General features: G+C 42.1%; 1 protein-coding gene across 3 annotated transcripts in view; it reads left to right on the top strand.

Annotated features, from left to right (window-relative positions):
• The window catches only part of Rasgrf2 (Ras protein specific guanine nucleotide releasing factor 2), a 222,777-nt gene that overhangs the window by 126,917 nt on the left and 83,144 nt on the right, over positions 1-12,716 (top strand). Inside the window, exons 14-16 of one of the 3 annotated variants that reach the window (XM_076927135.1) lie at positions 3,186-3,434; positions 4,015-4,274; positions 12,254-12,358. In XM_076927135.1, coding sequence (XP_076783250.1) covers positions 3,186-3,434; positions 4,015-4,274; positions 12,254-12,358 — 614 coding nt within the window. Of the gene's footprint in view, positions 1-3,185; positions 3,435-4,014; positions 4,275-12,250; positions 12,359-12,716 lie in introns of all 3 variants that reach the window. The other 2 variants (XM_076927134.1, XM_076927136.1) reach the window with 2 other exon arrangements.

Below are 12,716 nucleotides of genomic sequence, written 5' to 3'. Positions count from 1 at the left end.
GCTGTGTTACCGTGGTCTCTGTGTACAAGAGTGTCACATGAAGGCAGAGAATGCAATACCAGAAAAATATTAAAATGAAATTTAAAAATAGCCTCTTACATTTTAGTCAATTTTAAAATATTTTAGGGAGGGCTGTTTTTAAACTCCAGAGCAAAGATTCTGTTTGGATTTAATTTCCTAGGTTTTTAACTTGGAAATTTCTTTTTGAATTAATTAAGATACCTGAATATTCAGAACAAGTATGGAATATTAAGTCAGGCTTAAGTGATGTTTTAATTTTTGAATAGGATTTTCTTATTAATTTTTATGTGAGGATTCTGATTTCACATACAGTATGTATTTGAGATTCCATATTGCTTTAGAATCGTAATGATAAGTCAGGTGCTATAGGTAAATTAAAAGCCCCTGCAACCCAAGGCAACTGCATATCGACCCTGCACATGTTTTGTTGACTTCCAAAGTTAACAGAAATTTCAGTTGTGTGTCTGACCCTTGTAGCTAGTGTCATACACATTTACTGTCCTCTACCATGACAGGGCACCAGCCCATTCTCATTTGCATAACCACTTTCACAAGACCAAACTTTGAGTTTGAGTTTGAGTTTGCCTTTGAGTTCCTGCAAGTGACACAGGAATGACCTGCTGACCAGCCATGTGGGGCTTCTATGCCACACCTACTATGGTCCTAAGACACAGAGAAGGTTCACAATTTATTTATCCATTTGCCTGCCTCACTGGTTCTCTTCAGTCAGAGGAAAGCATAGCTCAAGGGCTGTAATTCTGCTTCCCTGTGCATCTGTCTCCATGGCTACAAGCTATTGGAGAGGCGGGGATGGGAGCGGGGAATGAACCTTCTTCCCAGTTAAGAGGAAAACCTCCTAACACATCTTGTTGCTGCCATGGCATCATAAACAGTTGCTTCCTTTTGAAACTCATCAATTATAATGGGTGATTTGGCTTTGATCTCTCAAAATCGCTTTTTATGTGTTTACCAAAAGCGGGCTGCTCTAGCGCCTTAGGAGGTTTAAGCAAACACACCGTGGCTTTCTTGGGAGTCCCTCAGGAAACCATGGGAGAGGCTTGTTGGTGTAATGAAGGAAAGCTAAGTAATTTGATAATATTTAATTTCTTTTCTTAAAATGAAAATGCTGTCGTGAATTTGAAGGACAGCGCTGTAATTAGTTTAACTTAATCTCATGCCGAGTGCCACACACTCTGCCCTCCTAGTGTTTTGAACAAACTAATTATGGTGAAAATGATGCAAAGCTCAAAATTCATTAGAATGCAGACTAGCAACAAGTAATGCTTGAAACCAGTCCTTTAGATGGTACATAGGCTGAGGCTCTTTCTTTTAATAATACCTGACCTTTACTTTGTCGGAAAATGGAGATTTTAATGGAAAAAAGTGAAAGGGAAAATGACTACTTTATTCGACCATTTCATGACAGGCTGATTAATTCATAAACATTACTCGGGTCTTTTGATAAATGAGAACTCAAGAGCCCAAAAGCTGCTGTTGGTTGGGGATCATGCAGTAAATAAATGAAAGAGTAGTGTAACAAAAAAAAAAAAAAAAAAAAAAAAACCCTCCAAAGACCCACTAGTACATTTCCAAAATCAATAATATGAATAAAGTCAGCAGGCTACCTTTGGCCAGGTCCTTTGCAGAGCAAGGCTGCCCATTTAAAAATGCTCTTTCATGGTGCAGACGAAGTGCTCCTGCCTACACGACACATAACCCGTGCTAGAGCGAGCAAAGAAACCTATTGATTCCTGCTCATCTGAAGAAAATAAATACATAATTGAAAATTCTTCAAAGCTTTAAAGGGCCTAAGCAGGAGCTCTCATAACCATACCAGCTGATTCTTAGCAAGAAATTGGCTCTCAGAAACACATAGGCCTTGTTTTAACATCCTTTAACAAAGTAGTGAGGGCCAGCACTGCCAATGTTCTGTTCTGATGCTATCCCGAGGAGAAACAGAGTTGGTAAGGAAGCGAAACCTAAAGGGGTTCCAGTGGCCCTCCTAGCAAGGCCACCAGTGAACAGCTTCCTGCTGAAGTCAGAGACAGCGGATGGAAAGATTTGCAGAACCACGAAGTAGAGTTTTTTTTTTTTTACATGGTGCCAGTATTAGGTAGTATTCACAGGACTATATGTTTTTAAGAATTCGTTTTCTATACTGCAGAATATTGAAAACAGAATGCAAATCTGGCATGCTAATTTGTGAGTTAAATTATGTTAAAATTTTAAGCATATTAACAAGCCAGAAAGGCTAAACTAAATTAATTATGCATTCAATTCAAGAAGTTAGGAAAAAGCATGAGAGGGCACAGTGGAGAAGAGTATCCACAACCCAGTGACTTGGGCTTGACCCTGGAACCCACACAGTAGAAGTGAACTGACTCCTGCAAGTTGTCCTTTGAACTCCACATGTATCTCCCCACATAAATAAATATATAAATTAATTAATTATATGTTATATGTAATAGACATAATATATAATGTGTTATGTAATAAAATACAAATAAATAAAGGAAAAATAAAAATTAAGTAAAATAAAAGGAAAAATGTTAAAAAGAATGAGAAGTTAAATGAAAAAAAAATACTGGAAGGACATAGTAAGTTAAGAATAGATAATAACATGTTATAATATCAGAAGCAGTTTAACTGACAAATCAAAGATTTGGTTTTAGAAGGTAAAATAATAAATTATATCTTGTATACTGGTATTACATATTTACAATACAGTGTATCCTAATATTTTACACAGCAGGAATATACACAATTTTCTCCTCCGTACACTAGGGCTTGTCACCACTATGTTTTAAGCATACTTCTGAAATTCTGCTTTAAGCACATGAGAAATCTTTTTTCTTTCTACTAAAGACGACATCGGTATTGCCTAATAAAATACGATTGAGTTAGAGCAAGAAGGAATCCACACAGTAAGATCACATGTCATTACAACCCCCATAATTCATTCTAGCCTCCCTAAATTAGAATGTCCTGGTGGACATTGTGTTCCCAATCACATCTGTGGCATGTCATTCACCTGAACATCGCTCTGTCGTCTGTGGAAGACACTGAAAGCCCCATTTGAGTGTGTGTTTACAAACGCTGCAGCACTCGGTGGCTCAGGCGGAAGCTGCACCAGCTTTGCTCACAGGCTCCTGCTTTGCATGTAGGTCTGATGCCCGTCTTCATAAAGACGACACTGACATCTGTTTCAGTAAAACACTCAATTCCTGCAAAGTGCCGCAGATCCGCTACGCCAGCGTGGAGCGCCTCTTGGAGCGGTTGACGGACTTGCGGTTTCTGAGCATCGATTTCCTCAACACCTTTCTGCACACCTACCGCATTTTCACCACGGCCGCCGTAGTGCTGGCGAAGCTCTCGGACATCTACAAGAGGCCTTTCACCTCCATTCCTGTCAGGTACCCTGGCTTTGCAGACGCCAGTCTCTAAGAGCAGCTCCTAAGCGATTGGCTGACCTCCGACCTTACTCCATCAGCAGAGGTGTTAAGTCTCAGAATTCCCCAGGGAAGACATGGAGACTCCTAAAGTCCCCAACTGACCTTAGATTATTCTATGATTATTTGGAAGCTGGCTCATTTATTTTAGCATCAGCACCTTCATTACTAATTATTGTTATTATCATTATTATTATTGGAAATCATGCTCTTAAGTGGTAAATATACCTGTGGCTCATCTGAGGAAAGGGATGTGTTTGTAATTGACTCGATAGCAAGACCCCCCCCCCCACCCCCAGATGGAATGAATGCCTTTACTTTAAAGGCTTCACCACTCCTTAGTGGCAAGGGACCAGATGGTCTGTCTGTGTTCTCCTATCAAGGGCACAAGCATGTGTAACATTTAGATTAAGGAAATCCAGCAGTAGCAGTCCAGGGGTATCAAGACCATCAGATGTAGACAAGCTGAGAGTGTGTGTTCCTGTGTGACATCCGAGACTTGTCTTCATTTGTCTACAATCTGTTAATTTGCTCTTCTTTTCAGGTCGTTAGAGTTATTTTTTGCCACGAGCCAGAACAACAGAGAACATTTGGTAGATGGAAAATCCCCACGTCTCTGTCGCAAGTTCTCTTCCCCACCTCCCCTGGCTGTGTCCAGAACATCCTCCCCTGTGAGGGCCAGAAAGCTGTCTTTGACGTCTTCCTTGAACTCAAGGATCGGAGCCTTGGACCTGAGTATATCCTCATCTTCCAATAGTCCCACCAACGCCCACAGCCCTGCTGCGTCCCCGCCACCGCACACTGGTAAAGTACCACTGGATCTTAGCAAGGGGTCTCTGTGTTCCAGAGCTAAGTCGGGGTCCAGAGAAGAGAATGAAGATGACCCCCATGGGGATCTGTAGAGCAGGCCTAAATGAGTGTATTCTCCAGCATACTGACATGATCACACCCCACACTTGCAGCTGCCTGCTTCCCTACCATTCATTCTGGGATCTCCGTTATTTGTTTTTAAAGCTGTTCTCTTACGTTTGCATAGGAAGTAGGGTGGATAGATACAACGCCTGTTGAATAACACGCGCATCCTCGCAGATTCTTACCCTGGAGCAGCAGGCAGCTGGTTTTCTCATTCTCTGTAGTCAAGGCTAGTTGTAGTTAGTCATCAGTAGAGGACTGGTACATCAAGATTTATATTACTGAGAAGTTCATTAGCCAATCATCCTTAGCCAAAATCCAAGAACTTCTCAGTAATATAAAGCAGAAACTGTTAATTTTCCATGATGCAGCCACATTTTGTTAACTTTAAGGTAGGGTTTTACTTTGTAACCCAGGCTGTTCTCAAATTTTTAGTGATGCTCCTGCCTCAAACTTTCTATGAGCTGGGATTGTAGGCATGAGTCCACCATGTATGGCTCCAAAATGGCTTTTAGAGCGTGGATGATCGAATGGCTTCTGAGTTTACCTTCTGTGGTGGTTTCCCACTGCGTATAGAATGGAGTACCTTTCTCCTTCCGAGGTCTGCAGATCTTCCAAGACTTGTTGCTGAGTTCCTCTCCAGTGCATGCTCTTCACGCTCTCTCATCTACTAGGCCACAGCTACAATGATTTCTTCTTTGTGTCTTCAAAACTCCTAGGTCCTTCCTATGACAGGACCTTTAAGTCCTTCGCAAACTCTGTGAGATCAGTGACCTTGACTAGCTTGTTCCTCTCAGTATCTTCCATGCCTTGGCCAGTGCTTAGCAGGAAGTAAATGGTTATTAAGTGAAGGGAAAACACTCAGGGATTGTCCTCTAGTATAACAGCTAATATTGACTGTCAATGCGACGAGGTCTAGAGTCATCTCTGGGGATGCCTGTGATCAGTGTATAGACTGGGTTAAATAATGTGGGAAGACCATATGAACTGTGGGCAGCATCACCCCAGGACTGGGGTCCTGGGCTGAATAAAAAAGAACAAGGTAAGTGAGCAGCAGCGCTCATCTCTGCGTCTTGGCTGTGGACACATGGTGATGGACTCTCTCACATTCCTACTTGTTACAGCTTCCCTACTGCCATGGGCTGAACCTAGAACTGTGAGCTAAAATAAACCCTCGCTCCCTTGGGTTGCTTTAGACAGGTATTTGGTCACAGCAGTAGGAAAAGCAGTGGTGTACAGTCTTCCTCAGGGTTGAGCCCCGTGGGGCTCTAAGGACTGCCTCTTGTATTTAAAACCCAGTGTTATTGTGATATAAGCAAGTTTCATGGCTGCATCAGCAAAGAGCTTTCCCCTCTTTTATATAACCGAGTTACTTATTGATAATAACATAAAAACCAGGCAATACGTCCTATAGCACTCAGATTTCAGGGGAGGGCGCCACTCAGATGGAGGCCCAGACCATTGCTTTCCTGCTGGCTTGAAGCTTCTATGTGCGGTCTCCCCCAGATCACTTAAATAAGCTTGCTGGGTGAAGTGTTTAATGGAATTTTAACTGGAGTGGTTGTCATCATCCAAAGTGGCAGCTTTTTTTCCTTTAAAGAAATTCTTTAAATTGACAAGTGAGCAACTAAGGAGGAGGAAGGGAGGAGATAATTAAAAAGTCATTAAAACAACAAGCTTTGCAAAATCATGGTGAATTCTTGGAAATAACAAGACAAGGACTAGGTGACAGATGTAACTGGGGTTCTATCCAGCACCAGTGTCTGAGCACCTCCACGGATGGAGTGACCTGGGCTTATCTATTTATTATTATTGTTGTTGTTGTTGTTGTTGTTGTTGTTGTTGTTGTTGTTGTTATTATTATTCTACTATTACTTATTCACTTTACACCCTGCTCACTGACCTCTTCCCGGTCACCCACTCCCACAATCCTTCCCCTCCCCTTCTCCTCTGAGTGGGTGGGGCCCCCTGTGTATCTCCCCACCCTAGCATATCAAGACTCTCTCTGTAAGGGTGGGCACATCCTCTCCCACTGAGGCCAGACGAGGCAGCCCAGCTAGAAGAACATATCCCACATACAGGCAACAGCTCCTGGGATAGAATAGGATGTGGCCTTATCTTAGCCCTCTCTGAGGCCACAGTGACCTGTACAGTCCAGGAGTTTCTCAGGGCATGGTGGATTGTTTTCCCTCTGTTACCAGATTCCAGTGAATGGAGAACAAATCTGCATTCTCTTGTTCTTTGGAATCAGCACTTCAGGACCAAGGATTTCGATATCGGCTTCCTGGCTCCCTTTGGTTGATCTCAGGGCTGGGATGACCCATGAATGGTCAGGGCTCTTCTGGAAGCTGAGCAGATACTGTGTGTGCTCCAGTGGCTGGAACAGTTGGATGGGGAAACAGGATGGTACCCTACTCTGACTCTGTTGGGAAAAGACATGTAATTACAAAGGGGGGGGGGAACAGGAGCAGAAAGCAGAAAGGCAGGAGACTGCGCCTGACTGAGCATGACCAGGGACTGTCTGTCTTTAATATGAGCCATGAGAACCTAGTGCCTTAGAGGGAGGCAAGGAAACTGTATGTGTAGGGTTAGCAAGAGCTCCTTGGAGTGACTGTCCTTCCTGAACGTGAACAGCCCTTCACTGCTTGACACCACGAGCAGCCCCTAAGCAGGACTGCCTAGTTTCTCTAAGGCATCCAAACATTGACTCAGGTGAAAACAAAAGTCCTTCTAATAGTTTCTCCTTCCCTCTGTTCTTATACCACGGTGATATTTTAATGATAAGAAAGTTGAGCAATCAAAAGCATTCACAACAAGCAGGATCCCACAGCTGTTGAGCAAAGCCTCATTCCTCCCTCCCTTCAGCTCTGGCAAGCACCATGCTATGTTCTGTCACTGTAAATCTACTGAAGTGAAATTAGACCATATTTGGCCTTTGGTGGCTGATTTACTTCACTTACTTACCTTAGTGGCCTTAAGGCTCAACTATGTTGTATGTAAAAGGATTTCCTTAATTTTTAAGAAAAGTGCGAGGAACATGAGTTCAACTATCTCTTCAAAATCCTGATCTCAGTTCTCCTGGGAAGCACATGCAACACCTACACATACAACTACACATATACACATGCACAAACATATACACACATAAGCATGCATATGCTTACACAAACATATACACATATGTACAGCATGAACACACCCAAGAATACACAGAAAAGCACACACATGCACACCTATGAATACACAGACACAAGCAAACACACATGAGCATACACACAAGAACACATATACAAGAGCACACACACATACATACATACATACACATGAGCGCACACATGCACACATATGAGCACAGACACATACATACACATTAGTATACACACAAGCATACACATGTGCACACGTGATCACACAAGTGCACCCACAAGAGCACACATACAGAAGAGCACATACATAGAATTTGGTCACTGCCTTCTTTAGTTCTAATCTGTAGCCTTGGAGTGCACAGGTCTAGAACACTGTTTAGCATGGGTTACAGATGAACAGTTTTTTTTTTTTCTTCCTCTCGGAGCAAGAAGCTAGAGGACACAGTTAGATTTTAGGGCCCAATCTGTTTGTAGCTGTTATGCTATCTAAACCTATGTAATTCATAATCAACAGACGTTTGTCTTTCAGAGCTTCCAGAGTGCAAGATGTCCCAGAGACGAACATTTTTTTTTTTTCTTCTGTGTAGAGTAATAGAAGTGTAGGCAGCCTCACTTGAGCAAGGGGAGGAGTCCGAGGAGAGAACCTGCTCTTGGCAGATAGCGTGGTATTTTTATGAGGGTAGAGCATTTATGGCTTAATCATTTTTTAAGATCCCAACTCTCAGCACAGTTGGGCTAAGATTAATCTTCCCACATAGGGATAGATTGAACCCATAGCATGAAGAGATTCTAAAAAATGAGAAAAATCTGGGCAAAGCTCCCTAGTTGCTTCAAAGCCTTGACTGGCTATACCCTGGGGCTGGCAGATGGAGAGGACCTGGGACTAAAGGTGTTCATTCTCACAGTACAGGGTTAGCTACAGGGAAGGCAGAATTGCTCTCCCCTACTGGGTTTGCCTCAAGCAAATGATTTAGAGTTTATTCTAAGAGTTGGGATCTCTGGGTAATAGGTGAGAAGAACTATTTTGCATATTCAGCTAGCTTTGCTGTTGGCCTCTCCTTACAAGTGGAGCAGAAAGTCCAAGGAGTGTGGTTAATGAGCTGCCTGAGGTAAGGCTGTACTCTAGAAATGCGGGTACCTCTGCTTCCTGGGCTTTCCGGGCATAGCTGCCTGCTAACACAGCCCCGTTGGCTCTTTGCAGTCAGATAGTAAGAGCTCCATTACATTTCCATTCTCTCTTCCTTTCTGTAGCTGCTTCCAATGTCTTTACACATCTATTTCCCAATTACCCCTAATAGCATTTAAGATAGTGGTCAAACGGACTCATGACCAGACGCATCTGGATTAAACGTGAAATAGGTAAAGAAATCAGGTGATGGGGGAAGGGTGGAAAGTTACATGAGAATGGAGGCTGTATGGTCTTCTGTGTGGTCCTCTGAGCCCTGGAATCCTTGATTTCACTTCTGAGTTTTTTTTTTATTTGACAGAATGAAGGTAGACAGGAGACCAATTATGTTGCTCACATTGAAAGCTGAGGACAGCTTGTCTGAGCAGGTTCATCTTTCCTGGCTATTGGGACTTGATAAATGGATCCCCACAGTAAAAGGCTTAGAATTTAAACTGCTGTCACGGTGGTATTGTGGGCATTCTTCTGAATAGATAAGACGGATCCATTATAGACTCAATTTTTATTCTGCATTGGTGTATAGGCGGTGTTGGTCATGAATAGCTTTATGGGAGATGTGGTTGAACACCGAGGCATCAGCCTGATGATTCAAAGCGTATGTGTCCATGGAGATGCATGCTTGTGTGTAAGTGTGCACAGATACATGTGACATCTGTGTAAGTCAAGGGTGCTGCTTCATTCCCCTTTCTGTCCAGTCCTGAAAAATTCCAAAAAGGCAGGGAAATGGAAGGCTCAGACCAATCTTTAATTTGAAATATGTTTGCATATACTTTGCATAACATTAAGAGTCAAAACATCTGGCAAACTTGAATAAGAGTCCAGTGCCAAGAGCTGCTACTTTTTTTTTTTTTTTTTTTTTTGCCTTGCACTTCAGAATTCAGCCTCATACAATCTCACTGTGTAACACCAGCTTTGTCCACAACGAGCATAGGTCTCTCTGACTGCCACCCAGTTAGGGTAAGCACATTCAAATGCTGGTGACCATTGCCTAATCTCACTGTCACTACAATGGTAAGGCCATTTTGTAATAGTTCAAGCAAACTTTAAATGGCATGGATAAAAAGAAGAGAAAAAAATATCCCTCAAAATAAACAGAGCAATAATTTTTTAGAGATAAACAATGCAATTTAATCTTTCTGCAACCTAGTCTCCAAATTTAGTCTAGGCTCATCTAATGGCCACCAGGACCCTCCTGTCCTTCTGCTAGGCTTGTCCCTGCTTTTTTCTTCCCCCAAATGTTTCTTAAAAAAAAAAAAAAAACAAACAGTTAGAAATTTATCAGTGATGGGTTCTCAATGAAAATCAACCCAATGGCAAGCCAGGCAGGAATGGAGAGCCCAGTGGCTGCCAGCACAGCCACTGTCCTTTACCTAACCGGGGTCACACAGACCATGATTATGCAATTCACCTGCCCAAGTGGGGTTGCATGGCCCACAGCACCAGAGTCTGTTTCCCTGTTCTTAGTTTGAAAATTGCCTGCCTGGAGGCTGAATGTGCTCCTGATTTTAGCATTTGTTTTGAGCCCACATCTGCCCACTTGTCCTGTAGGCAAAGCTGTTTGCATAGTGCTTAGTTGGGAGTGAGCAAGCCAGAAAGAAGTACTTGCCTACTCTTCCGGGGTGGTAAGGCTGCTTCTGTAGGCTTCTTCTGTTACCTTGACAGTTTATCCTTTGTGTTCCTTATCTTTCAGGACATCGAGGTCTTACTTAGTTCTCTCAGTCAATACAATAACTAAAAAAAAAAAAAATGTATATTTTGTTATTGCTGACTAAAGGTTTCCTCCTCCCGTCAGATGAGTGAATGTGTGCTTGGATTGAACCAAGGATTTGTATTTGATATTCTGTCCTTCTTCTGCAACAGATGCTTCCCATTACTGAACGATGAAGGAGCTGTTTAGAAAATAATAAAACCAACAGCTAAGCGCTGGCTTTCTTTTTTTCTTTTTTGTATGCATCTTTCCAGCTTTACTGTAATTATGTCATTCAGGAAAAGATTCTAAGCACTTCCTTTCTTTCTCTGTCGCGTTTCAAAAGATTAAAATTGTGGCCGTAATTCTAAGGGAGCAAATAATATGAAAGTTTAAAAACAGCTTTACATGAAATCGTTACGTTTTCTCTAACGCTTTACTTTTTGTTGAGTAAAACCTTGAATGGTGTGACAAGGGAAGTTGCTTAATTGACCAGGACAATATATTAGTGGAAATGGCACTAAAATTTAATCACGGTGAGTCAATTAAAGACCTGATTAAAAAGCAAATATTGGACATATATTAGGTTTTGGTTCTGCTTTCTTTTGGAATAATACACATGTTATTGTTTTACCTGCATAAGAAGCCAGGGGAAGGAATTTACAAGCATCTCTCTGTAGCCCTGACTGCAGTCTCAGAAAGACACATCTTTCATTCTGGGGTATCAGCTGTCACCCCAAGATTCACATCACCTTAAACTTTCTACAGCTCAGTGAAGAAAGTTCCACTCAGGCTGGAGATGTAGCTTAGAGGCCAGGCTCTTGCCTGACTTTAACAATACCTACTTCAAAAGAGAGAAAGAAAGAAAGAAAGAAAGAAAGAAAGAAAGAAAGAAAGAAAGAAAGAAAGAAAGAAAGAAAGAGAGAGAGAAAGAAAGAGAGAGAGAAAGAAAGAGAGAGACAGAGAAAGACAGAAAGAGACAAACAGAGAGAAAGAAAGAAAGAGACAGACAGAGAGAGAGAGAAAGAAAGAAAGAAAGAAAAGGAGAGGAGAGGAGAGGAGAGGAGAGGAGAGGAGAGGAGAGGAGAGGAGAGGAGAGGAGAGGAGAGGAGAGGAGAGGAGAGGAGAGGAGAGAAAGGAATGTCATTGCTTACTAGCGATGTGTAGCTCTGTCTTGCTAGTCAAAGCACCTTTTCAAGGCGAGAGAGAATTGCCTTATAGCTCTATTGTCCAAGATTGTGGTTCTTAGCCATCTGTGGCTGCTAAGCATCGACATGGCTATGCTAGAGGGAAGTTAACGTCTGACTTTAATTTTAGTTCATATAAATTTGCCATACACCCATGTTTGGTTAATGCTACCATGTGGGGGAGACCCTAAAGGCCCTTCTCTGGGCTTCCTGGCACATAGGATTAGAGGTCAAGTTTTGGCTGCCTTAGCAGACATCCAAGGCAAAGAAGAAACCCTCGCTTTAATTCCAGTTTATTTTCTAATCTGAAAAAAGTTCATTTTTCTGTTTCAAGAAAAGCCATTCTGGAAGGCAGGGGACCTACAGCACACTTACTGTTCTTTTTAACATCTTGTTGCCTGGTCAGAGGGATGAGCCAAGGTTAGCCCGCAGGTTGGATGTGATCAGTGGAACATTAGCCTGGGTAGTTATGATTATGTTCTTAATAATTTATTTTCTTAATGTTCTGTTGAGCAGAATGACTTGATTTTACCGGAAAGTATTTTAAACGTGTAAGCCAATATGAAATGTTTGTGATCGGTGGAGAAATTTACATTTCTATGCCTGATTTTGCCAAGGTACTCTCGAACTCATGGCCTGGGTAACATCCTTGTATTTTCCAGCAGCCGCCCTGGAGTCTGCACCAGCTGACAAAGCGGGAGACTCCGCAGACATGTCACCTTGTAGGTCTCCCACGACTCCCCGGAACCTCAGATATCGCCAGCCTGGAGGTAAGAGCTCAGACAGGGACTTAGAAAAGTCATCTTGGGCTTCTAGATCAGTGTGCTACTTGGTTATAATATTAACTAATGTAATATTAGTTACAAAGATTAACTAATCTTCCTTCAACCTACTCTCCAAATCTGTTCTAGGTTTACCTAACAGCCACCGGGGCCCTTGTGACATTCTGCTAAGCCATCTCTGCTTTTTTCTACCCCTAAATATTTCTAAAAAAAACAAACAACTAACTAACTAACAACAACAAAACTAACAAAGATGAACTAATCTTGGTAATTAATATCACATTAGGTAAGATTATAGCTAATATTACGTAGGTAACATATAGGTCAAAGACGTAGAACTATCAGG

Source organism: Arvicanthis niloticus, chromosome 29 (genome assembly GCF_011762505.2).
Source record: "Arvicanthis niloticus isolate mArvNil1 chromosome 29, mArvNil1.pat.X, whole genome shotgun sequence".
Taxonomy (NCBI): Eukaryota; Metazoa; Chordata; class Mammalia; order Rodentia; family Muridae; genus Arvicanthis; species Arvicanthis niloticus.
This window is presented reverse-complemented; position numbering and strand designations above follow the sequence as displayed.